Below are 18,485 nucleotides of genomic sequence, written 5' to 3' on the forward strand. Positions count from 1 at the left end.
AGCACCGACCCTCAAGCTGAAGATTTTCTTCGACGACCTCTGTTGCTGCTTCATATGGTTACCAACCAGGCATTTCTTCAACTTACTAACTCGCCGTGCGTCCCCTATGGTTTAGTTAACACCGTGAGTGCCTCTTGAAGTTGTGGTATGCACGTCGCCCCCGAAGATTCTTCAACTGAACAAGGAAGATCGACGACTTCTTCAGAAGCCCCAGGCAGAACCTCAAGACAGAAACTCTGAGTTTTTCCGAAAGCCCGATCAAAAACCTTAAGGGTGGAAGACTTCGTCTTCCACTAAAAGTTGGAGCTAACCCTAGCATTTTAAACCTTTCTAACACACCGTTGGAAACGTAGGATGCACTAACCCCTCTTGAAGCCATGGACTACACAACGCCCTCTGAAGATGTTTTCAACTCAAGACAGGAGATCAATGACTTCTCCCGGGAGCGCCCGACAAGACCCGTGGCCGAAGCTTACAGTTTTTAACGCCCCTCCCCGATGAACAATTTTAAGGGTGGAAGACTTCGTCTTCCACTAAATTTAGGCTAACTCTAAAAAGTTTTCAACCCTGCTAAGGCACCATTGGAGTGCACTAACTTTTCCGAAGTCATGGACTCCGCTAGGATTGATAAGAAGCTACAAGTCTAACATCTGCAGGGAGTAGTCAACCTCTTCATGAAGCTCGCCATCGGCAGGAATCCATCATGTCTGCTAGAATATGAAGCAACGACCTTCTCTACAATGGTGCATCTACAGAAGGATGGAGTCTAACTTTCGTTAAGCATTACAACCCCTCTAGTTCTGCGCTCAGTAATCTCGGGACGAGATTATTTTAAGGGTGGAAGAATCTGTAACGCCCCACTTTTGCAACCTTGTTTATTTGTCCTTAATGCAAAAATCAGGGGGAACAAAAACTTTTTCTTAATACTAGATAGATGAATTGCCTTGATCTGTTTGTTTTGATGCATTGCCTTGGTGTGTTGGTAGATGTGTTTTCTTGTTTTGCTTGTTGAGTTATGTCCTGAGCTACTTCAAAGAACAACACCTCTGGTGGTTAAATAAGCAACTCACCTAATAAAACACATGTGTGACTTAGGAAAAGTTGTTTCCTTTTTTACCACATCAAACTCTCCTTCTGATGGCAACATGAGTGTGCCATCTTGATCTTCTCTTTGTAGTACAAGATAGCTCAATCATCCTTAATTCAAAACTTGGGATCATCTACCCCTCATCACATCCTTCTCTTGTACCCACTCATCCTAGTTGGTTTTGAGGACATGTCAACCATCTGTGTTGACAGGCTTAAAATGTCCAAACTTTGGCAGTTAATCTCTATGCAACCACCACTGTTATTGGTAGCCTAAATACATGGATCTCATCTATGCAACACCCTCTTCAACCTCCACGTCCTACATGTATTAGTCAATCCTTGCAACTCATATATTCAACTTGATCTGGTATCCTATCTCATGTTTCAGCACCAGATCACTCTTCCTCTTTTACCTCTTGTTTTTGTTTTCATTCAAGTTTATCTTCACAAAACCAAGAGTGGGATTGATGGGTACAGTCTGTAGCCACCATCTACCCTTGAGAACAATCCTCCCTGAATTAGTTTTCTTTCTCAAAAATCCTATTGTTTTTCCTACTCGGTTTTGATCACAAAACTACTTCTAGTTTTATTAAAGCTTCTCAAAATATTTCTTCAAAGAAAACAAGGAACTGAAATGGATTTTGTTTTCTCATCCCATTTCTACCAAGTACTGATTTCTAAAAACATTATTTTCTATCTTGCTTTGTTTTCAGCAAAAGGCTTGTTTATGGTACCTACACCATTTCTTGTTTTCCTCTTGCTTATTTTACCTTTGAGAAAAACTCTACCTTGCTTGAGAAAGTAAGTAGAACATTTTGAACTCCTATGTTCCAACTAGATCTCTCAACATTTTCAAATTCCATTCCACTTGAGTTCATTCTCAATTGTCCCTTGACAATTGAGGTGTTTCAAATACTTTTCAAATAAGTTCTTTTTCAAATGGCAACACTTGCACATCTTATGCACACCTCTGATCTATCACATTGTATTTTCCCCATCCTCCAATTCTTGATCAAATGGATGATCATTTGATGCTTCCAAATCACTCCCAATTGACCTCTTAGTTGAAGAGCAACTTATATTTCATCATACCCATCTCAATCCTCTATTCTTTTCCATTATCACATTGACCTCATGAATTGATGATTTATGTCATCATATTCATCATTGTGGGTATATGGTTACTTCTCTCACCATCTCTCTTAACCTTGCTCTATCATTGACTAACCCACCATCACCATCCTATCTACCTTGACATGGTCATGCATTGTTGCATGTGGTCAACCCCAATCTATTCAATTTTGAATTCAAATGAAAACTCTTATTCATCAACTTTACTTTGGGAACTATCTTCATCATGAGTGGTCTCAACCAAAGTGGTGGAGATTATTCTCATAGCACATATCACCCTCACCCTTCTTTTTTTATCTATATGTATCTACTCCTATTTTATCATCATCAAAGTCACTCATTGACACTATCTCCTCAACATCATGACTTGGCCTATACACATTGATGTTGTGCCTCTCTCTCACATTGCTCACTTGTTCTTGGCAAGAAAGGAGCCGGCCATGACTTGAAATTCGGCCAGCCCCTCCTCCTCTTTTTCTTCTCTTGCAAGCCTTGTCTCCCAACTACCTCAACAATTAAATGGGCAGCCACCCACCTTGGCCAATCAAAAAAGGAGGCAGCCACCCCTCTCCCTCTATAAAAACCCCCTAGCCGGCCACCTCCTCCCCTTTGCTTCATTTCTTCTCTTCCTTCACTCCCTCACACTCTCCTCCTCCACTTCCCCACGAAATGCTGCTGCCCCTTGCTTGCATGGCCGGCCATGGCCATGGAAAGCCACCAAGATGAAGCTCCCCTCCTCCCTCAAGCTTCCCCTCACCATGAGAGACTCCCTCTCCATCTTCTCCCCAACCCTAGATGGATTAATCTCCTCTTCTTCTTCCTCCATTGCTAAGATTGGATCTTGATGCAGGTGTATGTTGGTCCAAGCATGAAGAAGGTTGAGCAATCCTCAGATCTGAAGCTCTTGACCAAAGTTCGTCCAAAAACTTGCTGTAATTTTTGCTATCTTGCTGTTTCAGATTCTGGTACGATATTGTAAAATCCGCCAAATCTCGTGTGCAGATCCAAATCGAGTGGTTCAAAGTTCTGAAGATAGGAATTGAAAAGATCTACAACTTGCCGTTGGTCTCATCCTCAAATTCGTTACGGATTTTGCCTGGTAAATAAAGTTCTGTAAACATGCAGATTCACTGTTTATTAGATTTGCTCCGTTTTACAAAACCTTTTTGAACAAACTCAACTGTAGGTGAAAGACCTCTTCAATACCTTCATTTTGGCGGTGGTTTCACTTCAATTGACCTCCTGAAACTGAAATGGTTCACAGATCAAGATCTGGACAGATCTGACTTTGTCGAATTAAACCAGGAGCTTGGGGACGAATTTTTGAATCAAACCAGTTGGGTGAGAACCAGCTTTTCAATACCTTTCAGATGCAACTGACTTCATATTTTTATGAGTTATGTACGATTTGTGGTGAATTAAACTTGTTATGTGTGTTCTGCAGACATGGCTGTTAGCTTTTAAATCATCAAAAATCCATTTTTGAATCTAATTGAGTGATTCCACTTCTGTAGGATTACTGAATGTATTCTTAATCTTCTCAAACAAGTTTCAAACATTTATCTGTTCTGTAACTCCAGAGGTAAAGCAAATGGTCTAGACATGCAGTAATCTTGTCAATCCATTTGTGAGAGTTTCAGAAATAATTTGAACCCAAATCCAATTGTGTGTGAATCTCTGTTTAAATATCTTTCAAATGCCAGTGACCCCATATTTTTAGGATTTTTCTACGATTTATGGCTTACAGATCTTGTTTTCTGTACAGTCAGATTCAAAGAAATTCCTAAAATTGTAGGTTTAATATTTTTGGGTGATTCCAATTGGGTTAGTCTTCTATTAGTACTGGCTATATAGGAAAAATATTATTAGTCTCTGTTCATACATATTTATTACTGTTAGTAATGTTTATGTGTGACATGCATTGTTGAAGCAAAACTTTTCGGTTTATTTAAAACCCTTGACCAACTCTTTTTAGTAGAGATGGGCAACCTTTGTTTTATGCTTGCAAAACAAAACCTCTGCAACCTAACATTAGCTCTTTTGTTTTGCTTAAGCTTTCAAATGATGTGGAATATGGTTTGCTTCCTATTTTGGATGTTGTGTTATGTGAGCAAACTAAGTTAGGAAAACTGTTTTCTACTTTTACAAAAATATTTGAAATTATGTTGTGAATGTTTGTGATGCCAAACTAATGCTCTTGTCCTCTTCATGATGTTATCTACCAGGGGGTAATTGGTTTATACCATGGTGATAACCGAGAGAGGCAATTGCTATGTTGTGATGCACTCATGCCTCTACTAGGTAAATAAATGGGGTTTTCTAAATTAAAACTCTTAAATTTGCTTTGTAGTATCTATAAGTCCTTAGTATGTTATACCTTGGCTGCATGGTTAGTTGTTGATTGTTGAATGATGTTTTGTTGGTACAATGTGATTGATTGTGTTCCTTTTATATTTTCCGGCGATAGATGCGAACAGTTCCGGAGAAGAAGAAGAAGTGGAATCGGACGAGGATTTTATATATGTTGTTGGAATTCTTATATTGATGGAGTTGAAGAAGTACTTGGACAAATAAGCCAAGGCAAGCCATCTTTGAACTCTGTTTGATGCCTAGTCGGATGTCATTTGTTGATGTCCCGAAGCATCTTATTTCCTTATGTGTTGCTCTCTCTATTTTTGTTGTCTTTGTATGGTGTAATTGGGGTACTCCCTTGTGGTGTTGTCCCACCCTTGCTCACATGTTGGAGGGATGCATGGCATCATGGCCGTGTTGTTCCCTTTGGTCGTCATGTATGCTCAACTTGGGCATATCTTTTTTTTTCCAAGATAAAAGTTTGCTTCACATCCACCACTTTGATGATGTCTAGAGGTATCAAAGTCATGAACCTTGGTGTAATTCTCAACTTGAGAGAAGTATGCTGTGTACCCTTGTGAATGTTGGTTGGGTAGTGAACTTTCACCATCCAAGTTGCATCGAAGTACCATAAATCTGAAAGTTTGACCCACCCTATGTTGTCTTTATACATGCTTACCTTAAGCAAGTATAATTCCATTTGAGCCACTCACACCTACTCCTCATGGCGTGGTGATCCTCATCTCGGCCGTGTTGTGTATTAGTTCCTTCTCATGAAACTATAGGTTGGGAACCCCTCAAGGTTTACCTTGTTGTAAATGTTTATGAAAACCTTGGGTGAGTTAACCCAAGTGTATGGTTTATGAAAGCAAAGGATCTTGATAAAGATGTTTGGGAAAGTGGTGTATGGAGGTTGGTTGAGCAACCGTGGTGTTGTGGGAAAAAGGAAAGGTTTCTAAAAAGGAGCACTGCGTATAAGTGTTCGCCGTCCCAACTTTTTATCGCGCAACCACACTACCCTGGTGTGGGACGGGGCTTAGCCCGTAGTTTGTTGAAGCTGGCAGGAGCACCCTTCACAACTTTCTAGGGAGGGTCACGACGATCTCCGACGCCGGGTTGCGCTCTGGAGGAGGCAATACACTGTCTTAACTGATAGCCGGACGATTACTGAGGGTCTTCGTCATGGCGCCGGAGATACGCTCAAAAGGAGGTATGCTGCCGGGGTGCCGGGAAGGGGTAAGCCCGCAGGGAAGGACTCGTGCCGGTGGAGATGGGCGAAAGGTTATGTCCGGGTATCCGTCGTGGCATATGTTGTTATGCGGGGATGATGCCCACACGATAGGTATCCGGATAGTTGTGGGGAAAGTGTGCAAACTCTGCAGAGTCAAATCTATTCGAATAGCCGCGTCCGCGGTCATGGACAAGTTGAAATGGCCATACTTAACCGGGGCTTGAGTCTTGTTTTGTTAAATGCTTTACAAAGGAAATGTGTGTTGGATGCACCGGAAGGGTACGGGAATGTGTTGACCATATGGAGATGGTCGTGTGAAAATAAAACAAAGTGGGGGACTTCTCCTAGTGTTTCATGTAGAGGAACTCTTCTTTTACAAAGATATAGAGATGTCATAGGACTTCCCTAGTATTCCCATCACCTGAGATGGCGGTATGCTAACTCTTCTTCAATAAAGATATAGATATGCCATAGTTATCTTTTGAAGTATCTTCTTTAATAAAGATATAGAGATGTCATAGGACTTCCCTAGTATTCCCATCACCTGAGATGGCGGTATGCTAACTCTTCTTCAATAAAGATATAGATATGCCATAGTTATCTTTTGAAGTATCTTCTTTAATAAAGATATAGAGATGTCATGGGACTTCCCTAGTATTCCCATCACCTGAGATGGCGGTATGCTAACTCTTCTTCTATAAAGATATAGATATGCCATAGTTATCTTTTGAAGTATCTTCTTCAATAAAGATATAGAGGTGACATAATACCACTTTAGTGTCTCCATCAATTGCGATGTCGGGATGCTATATCCACAAGAGAAACTGATTCTCTTTCACATGCTATATCCACAAGAGAAACTGATTCTCTTTCACATGCTATATCCACAAGAGAAACTATTCTTCCTCTCTTGTCTTCTCTAGTTAGAATTGTTATCACCTTCTTGATGGTTTGCGAGTACAATTCCAAATGTACTCACGGCTTTGTCCCTGGCTATTTACTTGGCCAGACTTGGAGGAACACGACGGATGAAGAAGGAGTTGGCGACGTCTATGCGAGCTAGGAACGTCTTCCCAGTCAGTTGCATGTAGGGTTATGGCAGATGACTTGGGTACTGCGCTGCTGAAGTGATGATGCTACTCTGATGTTTAGTTAGGCCCTTCGAGGCTATTATGTAAGTATTGGTCATGTGACCATGTTGTAATTTTCTTCTTCCGCTTTGTAATGGATGGTGTAATTTGATATCAGTTCGGTTATGTGTTCACGGCGCACTGATCATGGGATCGTGAACTGTATACATAACAGGGAATTTCGGACAGCTAGTCCGGGGTCCCCACAGTTACTCCAAAGAGATCCAAGCTCCATGCAGATAAAATAAAGTATGAAAGGGTCCAAGAACCTGAAGCGTGGCTAGATGACTATCTGCAAACCACTAGAGTACATGGAGGCACCAAAACAACTGCGATGCAGAGTAAGAATTGGAGGATAGGATTGGCGTCTGGGCATGACAAAGGCATATTTGACAACCTAATACAAGTGTCAGGAATCTGGTATAAAATATTATGCTAACTTAGTACAAAATTCCTGACAGTTTTTATGAATCCGAGAGTACTTAAATCTCATTCAAGGAACAACCAAATTCAGATATAAGTAGTACTTTTTTTTTGTCAAATGGAAGCTAAACGTGGTGATGGCACCGAGAGGCAGCTTCGATTAACATATATAATCAATTTATAACTGCTATAATAATCATTAAACATATATATGTACATGACATTTACACACCACGAGCGCTGGACGGGTTGAGGATTTACAAGGTCATTCATGCATGGTTTGATGCATGTAGACTGCAGCTGTGCAGGGCAACAGTGACTGGCTAGACAGACACATCACACCTACATATACAGGCGGCATCAATAGATGACAGAGTAGTTAATTCAGGTACTAATTAAGTACTAACCCAGCTCGCGAAGGAGCTGATTTATTCCCGGTATAGATCCTTAGTTCTGCAATACGTAGACAGTAACAGCAATCTGTATACAGATTTCCGGTTCTGGTGCTTCCTTTTCGTCGTGGTCGTCGTCTTCAACCGGCCGATGCCTTCAGAACAGGAAAGCCGTCGGCGCGAACGCCGGCATCGACGACGCCGTCTCGATGTGCCTGTGTTCATCCATGTAATTAAGTTCGATTAATACCTATTGCGCCACGAGAGAGAGAAGAGATGAGATGAGAATATGTCTGCACCGGTACTCGCGGCTGTGCACGCGGGGCAGCACCCTGGCGCCGGGCCTGGCCGGGACGACGCGCCCACCGCCCGCTGCGCCCTTGCCGGCGTCCACCGCAACGCCCTCATAGATGTCCCCGAGCGCCGGCCTCCACTGCGGCGAGCCGCCCAGCGACCTGGCCCTCCTCCGCCTCCTCCTCGCCGCGGCGCCTCCGTCCCTGGTGGCGGCAGCCTGCTGCTGCTGGAGCTGATCCGCAGGCGGCGCGTCGTCGATGGGTCCAGCACGGCAGCCGCAGGGCACGAACGACAGGAGCCTCATCAGCTTCCTGCGCACCCTCCCCTCTATCTTGGCCCCTCCCTGCCCCTCTAAAACTCTCCTCTACCCTCTCTCTAGATCTCTCCTGATGTAAAGAATTCTCTCTCTAGAACCTAGCTCTAGATAGTGGGGCGAATAAATCACCGGCCGGCCGGCGCCGCCGTGTATTCACGGGACTGCCTACGAGTGGCCTCAGCTCGCTAGCTGACCACCACTCGACTACCGGCGAGAGCGTATCTGCAGTGTCACGTGTTGGGCGTGATTTATAGGGTTCGCGGGGGTGGCAGATGACTGAAACGCCCTGGCTACCTATCGGAATGGCCAGGGGCAGCCTCGGGAGCGTACGTGAAAATCGGGGCGCCAGGCAGAAGAGGGAGTTCTCGAGGGAAGAGAAAATACAGGGAATTTTTTTTTTTTTTAAAAAAAAATACAGGGAAAATTCAGTCGCCGTCGATCCGTAGATACCAACTGGATCTTGTGGTGCGTATGAATGTGGGCCCAGCCAAGTCGATGTTGTGGTGGACCCGGGCATGATCGTGCTTGAAGGAGGCGTATTCCGTCTACGTGCGTACGTATCTGGTTTGAGCGAATACGTACGGTAGTTGCGCTCTGGAAAGAGAGTACGGAAACATGAGGTTTTAGAAGGAGGGTACATCTCAGTAGATTTGCTAAACGTCGGATATGGATATATTTTTTCAGCTGCAACTAGGGCTGCAAAAAAAGCATAAGACTCTTGAGTGGCTCGATATCAACTTGTCTTTTATCTTGATTTGAGATCGATCCAAAAATAAATTGAGTCAAGTTAAGCGTCTTAGGTACCTCGATCTAAAAACGATTTGATCTTGAGCGACCACTAGCTTGCTCGATTTCAACTCGTTAGCTTGAAATAATATAATTATATCTAATAATTTGCAATATCATAAAAATAATAGGATAATTTGTTACCTTGAATGTTGTGAGCATATATTCTCCTTTTTCTATGTGCGATAAAATCATTTGAAAGGGTTCAAATATGGGAAATTTTCTTGTCAATTTTAGGTCAAAATTAGCTCGAGATCGACTCGATATCGATACAAGCTGAGTATGAGCAAACTTTACGGCTCAACCTTTCGCTCGACTCAATCAAAGCTTGCCCAAATTTTAAGACGAGCTGAGCTAAGCGTAATGTAAATCGCTCGAACTCAACTCGTTTGCAACCCTAGTTGCAACCTATGTGAATACGGTAGGATAAATCCCTACAATGATTTTTCTAACAATAATAAGAACTCAAATATGTGTCCCTAAGGATTTGAATCTGGTGGCTGCTTGTACATCTGCATCTCTAACCAAATGAGTTAGGCTCATTTCTTGAAAAAAAAAAACTTAGTAGCAACCTATGTGCAACTCACACATAACATGAATCACGAGAAGCGGCTGAGTCACTAAGATTTAGTACATTCACAATCAAGTGAGAATTAAGTTAGAGCTCATTCAACTCCAAAACCGTATGATTTGTACTGCGATAGGTGTGTCTTATAGGTTTCAAGTGGGGTTACAACTTATGATCTGTAGCTACAAGTTGGTTGGGACTGAGATCTTCGGTAGGGCCATAACTGTGATTTTTTAGTTGCAAGCGAGTTATAGCTGAGATTTTTAAGTTGCAATTAGGTTGTAATGAAGAAAAATGATTTATGCAGTTCAAAAGAATATTCACACAATTTCTTTTATTCGTGTAGTACAAAATCATGACGATGACATCATTTGACTCAGAATTAGCCACATCCAAAAACGGTTTGGCTTTACTAGTAGAGTGGCAAACTGGCAATAAGAACCTTTTAAGTGAGAATGTCAAATTGCAAGAACCACAAGATATCGATTATGCGATATCAGATCAAACATTATCCTAGATTTTCTCTCCACTGGCGGATGCTGAAACCTTAATAATAACAGGTGTAGTGTCTGTCAGTAAATACTCATTGGTGATAGACTTTGTTTTACTAACACATCAGACAATACACCGTTGTTTGGTAGAGGTTGAACATTTGTTGACGGTATGTTTTTTCGGAATAGCGAATAAAAATATTAAACAGAACATTCATCACAAAATTAGACCATTTCTATTGAAGCTTCTCAAAATTACTACCTGTGGCAGCATTACACTATTACATATTCGGGACACTATCATAAAATTAGATCATCCAGTATATTTTAGTACTCCTTTGGTGCATATTATATATAGCTTCATTTATTGATTTGTATGAGTCATATTACCACTTTTCTTAAGATGTGCTATGTTATTCTGTCATGGTATGACACTAGAATACTCTCTTTTCACATTTAACACTGTCATGTTTCCGATAAACCAAGTTGATATTGCATCAGAACACATAATACTACCTATGTTACTCCACAATAGGAGACGTTAGTAAGAAATATCATAATAAAACTTAGGTGTGTTGAGCTGCTTACATTTTGTATCTACATTTAATGAGGTAAGAGATGTGAGTGGTGTCATAGGTATATAGCGTGGAACACTAGAAAACTTGAAAGCAAATACATCACATGCACAAATTGCATTAAGACTCTACAAAACACTAAATATAATGAAACTGTGATATACTACTTTATGATAGTATTATGTATTATAGGGACGATATCATAAACTAGTATCATATGCATGATACTTGTGTATGATATTGTCTGAAAATAAAAATATGTAAGATACTGTTTGAAAATAAAAATAAACTTCTCCAGAAATTTAGGACGAAAAATTGGGTTTGGTTCTCGGCACTGTTGGCATAGACACATTTAAGCCCAATTAATTCAGACGCCTTTCATACACACAATAAACGGATAGATCGGATTAGATTAGACAGATGGCCTGCATAAACCGCAAGGAGACCACCAAACGTGGCGCGACGCGGCGGCTTCCCTGCGTCCCAGGGCACCTCTCGCCGTCTCCTCCATTTGAAAGCAGCCCCTGAGGCTGCCGTCGCCCGCGCAGTAAAAGGCACTCGAGCTAAGCGCGATCCTCCCGACATGCCGACGGCGACGACGACGAAAGATCCTGTGGCCGCGGCCGCTTCCTTGGAGGCTTCCACGTAAACTTTGGTCAGGTTTTACAGCCGCCACAAAACAGTAGATGCCCAGCGTTTACAGATGGAGCAGATTTTTTTTTTTTTTTGAGAAACGTAGTATAAACGCAGGCGGTCCATACACACACATATACCCACCCTTAAGGATGTACACACGCACACCCTACCTTCTATGAGCACCTTCGGAAGACTGAACCAGCGGACTGGATCTTGAAATTGACGAAGTCATCATAAATGCCTCGCTGTAGACAGGAACATCGTCTCCCACTAAATAAATATTCCATCTTTATGAGACACACATGTCAAACCTAGAATTTAAACTCTAGTGGACTGAGGGTACAACCACCCTCTAACCATCCAACCTCAGGTTGGTTCTCGATGGAGCAGATATTATGATGACACTTCTCGATGGAGCAGATATTATGATAGACACGAAAGCACGCATCAGCGTCGCTGCTGTTGGGTCGTTGGCTCACAGGCGTGGCTGTGATAGTGTCAGCCACCGGGGTCGGAACACAGGCGCCGGGGAGGGCAGGCAAGCTTCCAGGCTTCAGGTGGGTGAGTAAGCATTGCAGCCTGCTATCTCCATCAGGTTTCAGGTAAGCAAAGTTCATGAGCTGCACAGTCAATGCTAGCTTACTCCGATAGGAATGAACGCCTAGAAAGGGACACCATGTCCTCAACAGACATTTCATACCATCGGTAACCGTAGGTACACCCACCAAGGGACAGGTGTACAAAGGAACAGAGGACAAACAAGACATACACTTATACAGTACAAAGTACAGACCAGGAAACACCAGGACAATTGTACAGATGATAGTTCAGATAAGATCAAATCCAGATCAAGAGAACAGCAGCAATCCACAGGCTCGTGCGCTGTGCAGATTCACGTCACCATCAGCAGAACAGATTAGATCATGGGGAATTCGGTTCCAGATTCGCTTGCAAACGTGTTCTTATTCCAAGCAGTAAGTCATTATCCAGTACATGAGCTGCACATGCCACCAGCGAAGGGCTGCGACAGTTCAAATAAAAGGGACACTACTCTGACATAGTACCAACACCTTTAGGAACAAGAAGGATAAGATTATTGGCAATGGCCTGAAGCTGTTCCGTGTCTGTTGCACGCTGACAGTAATACATGTCTGGTCCATATTCGGTTCGACGGGTGCAGCTCCATGTGGAAGCCGCAAACGACCAGTCCAACACGACAAGAATATTGGATCAGACAGGGGTGTTCACACCTGGGACAACACGATATAGGTATAATCTAAGTGTAGAACGCGATGGCTAGTTGATACGCTGTCAGACCCACAGCCAGACAGAATGATCATCCCTTCATCTACTACCCCATGAACCAGATGGAGGGCCCCATGATTGTTGCGACTGAGAAGTCGGCTCTCCCATCGGTGGTCTGGGTCTAGCATATTCAGCAAAAATAACCCATCCATCGAGAAACTGCACATAAATAAAGTTGTGTCAAAAATTAAAGAAAACTAATTCCCATATTACTACACAATCATAGCAGCAAGGCTCTATGCATGAGTGCAAATGGACCATTGATCCCCTTTCAGACAATCGAACTAAGGAAAATATACAGTTTTTTTCTTAAATCAATATGCAATAGTTTAAAGCATCTCAGCTAATTACTAAAGTAATAAAATGTAAGTAGGGTCACTAGGGCACAAACTTATAAGGAAATAATTATCCAGAATGAAGGGAACCAAGTGTCGTCCATCAGTTAATAACTACTGCATTCTTGCATTCTTCATAAAGTCAGTGGGAGCATATAATTCTTGTTCAACAACTAGAAAGAGTGTAACGCTAACACCCAGTAGATAAAAACAAAACTATGAATTATGTGTGTTGTTTTCTGGATGGTCTTTCCGTAATTATTTGAAACTGATGCTTTGGATACAGGTAGCTAGTCAAGTGAAGCCCACATAGAATGGAGGTGATGCTGCACTTAGTGTCTGATATTCTTAATGTGTATTAAACATCGGCGGTATTTAGAGAGAAGAACCAACTTGAATTATAGCACTCTGATTCCCTGGATGGAATTGGTAGTCAGGATGCTCCGGAAATGGATGGGTGGAGTTAAAATGTCATGAAAAAGGTGTGCTATGGGCCCTTCTGCTCTTTTGCACTCCTTGCATGGACAAGACATGTATAATAGTTCATATCTCTTATAATATTAGTATATATGTTGTGGACGTCAGTACATGACATCAAAGCAGCCCTAGTTTCATTACGGCCAGCCGGACAACAACAAGACCAGGTCAGGACACCAGGATGTCCGTATTACAGAAAGAGATGGTCACGTGGTTGGCATGGACTTGCAACATACAGGAGGAGAGTCCTTTTGGAAGGTATAGGATTAGGAACGAGTCTAGTTGTATAAGGAAAGGTCTAATAGGCCTAATCGTATCAGGAGAGGTCAAGGGCTTGAGCATCCCTTATATAAGGATGGCATGTATACATGTTTGGGACAAGCAAGAATCAATCTAATCTATCCCTGGTTATTCTCTCTTCTCAACCTATGTCTTCCCAAACCCTCGTAGCCACGCCGTGTGGCTATCTTCTGCACGGTAGTTATCCCGTTGTGGATCTAAGTCCACAACATTTGGTATCAGAGCCGACCACCACGGCTTTCGTTGCCGAGAAGATGTCGCAAAGGATACTCCGCGTCAAAGTTCATCAGGCTATTTGTCCCATCACAGACAGCGTGCTTCATCAAGTTTTTGATCCTTATGGAGCTGTGGAGACCATTGAAATTTTCCCAGGAAGATCAAGGATCGTGGCATTCATCGAATATGATTTAGACCAGGATGCAGCACGAGCTTTTGAAAATTTGCAGGGCCGGAACATCTACCATGGCTGTTGTCAGCTTTCAATCGAGTTACTCCCTGTATCTTCCAGCTCATTAGGTGCAAGTACAACCAAGTCCACGGTGACACAGCAAGATGCGGTGGAGGTACAAACACTAGACCAGGAAGCAGTAGCAGAAGCACAAGAAGAAGAAGCAGGAACCGAGGTACTGCAACAAGAACAGGAAAACACAGCGATAGCAGCAGCCCAGCTGAGCGCAGGTGCAGTAGAGGCCAAGGCAGTTGGCATAGCCAATGGAATGGCTGTGACACGAACGCATCCAAGAGCAGTAGAGCTGGATGCAAATATTTGTGTAGCAGCCGTGCCATGCGCATCTGTCGCAGAGTTTGGTGCAGCCGGAGGTGCAAGATGGCACAAGCTGTGCAAAGGAGCAAGGCTGGTGGTGGGGCTAACCCTAGCAAAGTCGCTCATGTTCTCTACATCAGACAGAGTTGCATGTTCTGAATTGGGACATTATGCTGGGCCAAATCAATTAGATTTTTTCCTTTTGGCTGCATCGGGTATCCCTTTACTTTATTTAGAGCATGAAGCATAAACTTGTGATCGGTCCTGGAGGGATGAAAGGGTACTTGAAATATCTAAAAGGGAGTTTAAACAAGAAAGGAAAGGGAGACTGCATGGCAAAGGAACTGTGGAGATGGTTATGGTTGAGAGGAAGTTGTGTGTATGCCTGTTTCCATGTATTCGATCCAGGAGGACAGAAAATACATTTTCAGCAGGATTTGGATTTTGGATAGGAGACAGAATAAAGTCAGGATCCTTCTCCTATCAAGAAATATATTTTAAAAGTAATTATTCCGTTGGCCAGACTCAACAACATCGTTACAATTTGTCATCAACATGGGGTAATCTGGGTCTGCAGCCATGGCCGCCACCCTGCAGCTTGAGGACAAACTGCTTATCCGAGAGGGTTGTAGTGTTGTGGACGTCAGTACATGACATCAAAGCAGCCCTAGTTTCATTACGGCCGGCCAGACAACAACAAGACCAGGTCAGGTCACCAGGATGTCCGTATTACAGAAAGAGATGGTCACGTGGTTGGCATGGACTTGCAACATACAGGAGGAGAGTCCTTTTGGAAGGTATAGGATTAGGAAAGAGTCTAGTTGTATAAGGAAAGGTCTAATAGGCCTAATCGTATTAGGAGAGGTCAAGGGCTTGAGCAGCCCTTATATAAGGATGGCGTGTATCCATGTTTGGGACAAGCAAGAATCAATCTAATATATCCCTGGTTATTCTCTCTTCTCAACCTATGTCTTCCCAAACCCTCGTAGCCACGCCGTCTGGCTATCTTCTGCACCCGTTGTGGATTAAGTCCACAACAATATATGTGCCCCAAATTTCCTTTCAGAATAGATATTAAAACAGGCTCCATAACCCTGAAGCTCCTAATGATTTTCGCTCAGACCATATGTTCTCAGAGTTACTACATGGCATCAGACAATAGGTCTCAGAATGACAACCCTGCTGCAGGTAAAAAGGTTGTGTGGCCATTTTGCGCTTAAACTACACAGAGGCATGGAGCATACAGAGCTGTACAGGCAGCAGTGAAAGACAGTGTGAGTTCATTTTCATTTCCGAATGAATCTCAACTAAGTACAGAACTAGCCTTTTTTGTGAAAAGACATGCATTAGAATCTTGAACCATGCTATGCTCTCGCAAATCTATTATATAGCACAACCACATGCATAGATACTAAAAGAGAGAAGAAGAAAAGAAATAAAACCAGTTAGTGGGGAGAAATACTGCACTATGACTGGCTAACACTGGCCAAGTGGGTAGCACCAAGTATTGCACTAAGTGAGGCAGACTCGATGAACGAGAGAATAAAAGAAAACCACAGAACCATTAGACCAAGAAGGGAGAAAACAGGAAATCAATACAATGAGAAATCCACAGAAATGGACCAATAAGAATAATAAGAAGCCTTACTTTTCCGTCCATTCCTTCTATTCCTCTAGTTGCATCTTCAACAGTAGCATACCTTACAAAGCCAAACCCCTTAGAAAAACCAGTGACACGATCTGTGACAACTCGAGCTGCATTTAGATACAAGAGTGAGAACCATCAAGTATAATGCCGGTGAAGTATTACTACAATTGAAATTTTAAACTCATACCCTGTACAACTTCCCCAAACTTTGCAAAAGCTTCTCTAAGTCCATCAGTTGTTGTACGCTTGCTTAACCCTAAATCATAATTATTAGTATGAGAATTCAGATGTTGTGGGCACCACAAGGCTAAGATGAAAATAAGCTAAAAAGGGGCACAAGGACAAACTTTGAGCTGTGCAATAGAAGACAGTAAAATAAGGAAAGCAGTACTAGAAACTGAACAAATTCAACAAGTTTTGTCACGAATAAATGAAAGATTGAAGAATCACATCGCTATAACCATCTTGGCTTCATATGGTGCAGCTGTACGGGCTACAAGTGAGCCTCATAGGATGCTTGCTTGGGGTGCATCTGGTTCTGCGCCAATGGCACGCCCGCGACATTTCGGTGATACTTGGTTGGGCTCCAAATATTTGGCAAGCCAAAACCAGCCCCTTCTGCCAATGCATTTTTAAGCCAATTCATGGGCGGGTTGGGCGGAAAAATCCTGCACCAAAACTTTGGCTGACAAATTTTGGCAGGTCGCATCGGGTCTCAATCCAAACAGCCCCTTGGTTTATCAGCTTTGTGTAGGATGAATCGATAACAAAGATGGTAAAACTCTAAAGCTGAGATGTCGAAAGTATGGTCTTGTTGCACTATGTAAATAAGTTTTGTGATTTAGAGATATGGACGCTCCTTTAAACTCATATTGATGTGGTGTTATGCCTTAGCTCAGTTATATAACTCCATAGCCCATTAGAGCAGAAAATCAATAGTGTCATGGTTCGTTTTGGGATGTACTACTGGTTTGACCAAAATGAGGTTGGATTTAAGTACATGACTAACTTGATGCCCTATCTATGCAACGTGCTCTCTGATAACCAGTTAAACTCACTATATGTTCTGTAGTTACTCAGGAAGGAATCTGCAACATAGGAGTTGATTTCCCGTAGTCAAACACTCGGTACCCTTACATAATCCTTCCACTAAACATTTCAGGAAGTTATGCTAATTCTCAGTTGTCTGAAATTCAGTCACCTCAAATTGCACAACACTTGGCCTAAAATCAGAATATCAAATGTGTGCAATTTTAGCAAACATAGCTGCAGTAGTATTTTTGGCTATATATGGAGTGTGGTGGAGATGAGGATGGTTGGACCATTCCCAAATGAGGTTTAACAAAATATCAGCGCACTTGTAGCATCAGATGAATAAAAATAACATGAGTGTGCTAAGGTTACTCTACATGTTTTTTAATGGAGTTTACATAGAAGAAGAAAGTGAATCAGCATCACATCTCCTAACTCGTTGCTGCAAATCTAGCAGAGCAGATCTAGTATAAAGTTAGGCCGAGTCCCAAATAAGAAACAAACATGGTTTGCTCTGATAACTTTGTACCCGTGGGACCACAATAATTCTCTGATTTCCCACATGTAAGCACGTAATTAAGCCATCACTGAAGAATAGCACGGTCCAAATAAGGGCTATCTCACACTAACCACTGGGATCAAAATTTTAAGACCGCGAGACCATTTCGCAGCGCCCAGATGCGTGCTCTCGGGCTGAATCTCTGGCAGGGACCATGGCCTGAGAGTGGTTACGGGACCGGAATGGAAAGGAGGGGGAAAGAATAGTACCGGAGACGAAGAGGTTGCTTGAGGGGTCAGCCTTCGGGGGAGGCGTCGGTGGGTTCGGCGGCGCGAAGGCCGGGATTGAGAACATGCGCGGGCTCGGCGTCGCGAATTCGGAGATGGAGAACATGCGCCGGAGCCCGGACCTTGCCACCGCCGCCGCCGCCGCCATCGCCGCCGCCGGGATGTCTTTGACTGGGGAAAAGGCTTGCGAGAGGGGTTAGGGATTGAGATTTTCCTTCCTCTTTCCCTTCGTGGGGTTTAAGAGCGCGTTAGGTCGTGGACTAGGAATGACTATAGTACCCCCTTCGTAAATCAAAGAATAAAACGGCCTCGTTTTGCTTTCTTTTTCTTTGGTTACAATTTTTAAAAATATATAAAAACTGTCGGTTTAAAATTAGCATCATTAGAAAGTATTTTTAATATGAATCCAGTGATATAAATTACTC

The 18,485-nt window shown here is 42.7% G+C and overlaps 2 protein-coding genes across 2 annotated transcripts; both read right to left on the reverse strand.

The window, feature by feature from the left end:
- Positions 1-7,755: 7,755 nt before the first annotated feature.
- On the reverse strand, positions 7,756-8,599 carry LOC124690047. The gene is made up of 2 exons (XM_047223492.1): positions 8,048-8,599; positions 7,756-7,963 (listed from the first exon to the last, which is right to left on the reverse strand). The coding sequence occupies exons 1-2, from the start codon at positions 8,344-8,346 to the stop codon at positions 7,906-7,908; spliced, it is 357 nt and encodes a 118-aa protein (XP_047079448.1). The 5' UTR covers positions 8,347-8,599; the 3' UTR covers positions 7,756-7,905.
- Positions 8,600-12,357: 3,758 nt separating this feature from the next.
- Positions 12,358-18,239, reverse strand: LOC124690058 (organelle RRM domain-containing protein 2, mitochondrial-like). The gene is made up of 4 exons (XM_047223500.1): positions 18,043-18,239; positions 16,430-16,498; positions 16,243-16,349; positions 12,358-12,878 (listed from the first exon to the last, which is right to left on the reverse strand). Exons 1-4 carry the CDS (start codon positions 18,206-18,208, stop codon positions 12,759-12,761), a joined length of 462 nt encoding a protein of 153 aa, XP_047079456.1. The 5' UTR covers positions 18,209-18,239; the 3' UTR covers positions 12,358-12,758.
- Between the last annotated feature and the right edge of the window lie 246 nt (positions 18,240-18,485).

Source organism: Lolium rigidum, chromosome 1, assembly GCF_022539505.1.
Source record: "Lolium rigidum isolate FL_2022 chromosome 1, APGP_CSIRO_Lrig_0.1, whole genome shotgun sequence".
NCBI classification, from domain to species: domain Eukaryota; kingdom Viridiplantae; phylum Streptophyta; class Magnoliopsida; order Poales; family Poaceae; genus Lolium; species Lolium rigidum.

Excerpts from the sequence above, each read along its gene's own strand:
- LOC124690047 (XM_047223492.1), bottom strand. The coding sequence starts at position 8,346 with ATGAGGCTCCTGTCGTTCGTGCCCTGCGGCTGCCGTGCTGGACCCATC. Across the intron at positions 7,964-8,047 it reads GTGCACAGCCGCGAGTACCG|GCACATCGAGACGGCGTCGT; the intron begins GTGCAGACATAT and ends GGATGAACACAG.
- LOC124690058 (XM_047223500.1), bottom strand. The coding sequence starts at position 18,208 with ATGGCGGCGGCGGCGGCGGTGGCAAGGTCCGGGCTCCGGCGCATGTTC. Across the intron at positions 16,499-18,042 it reads AAGCAACCTCTTCGTCTCCG|GGTTAAGCAAGCGTACAACA; the intron begins GTACTATTCTTT and ends ATTATGATTTAG. Across the intron at positions 16,350-16,429 it reads GTTTGGGGAAGTTGTACAGG|CTCGAGTTGTCACAGATCGT; the intron begins GTATGAGTTTAA and ends ATCTAAATGCAG.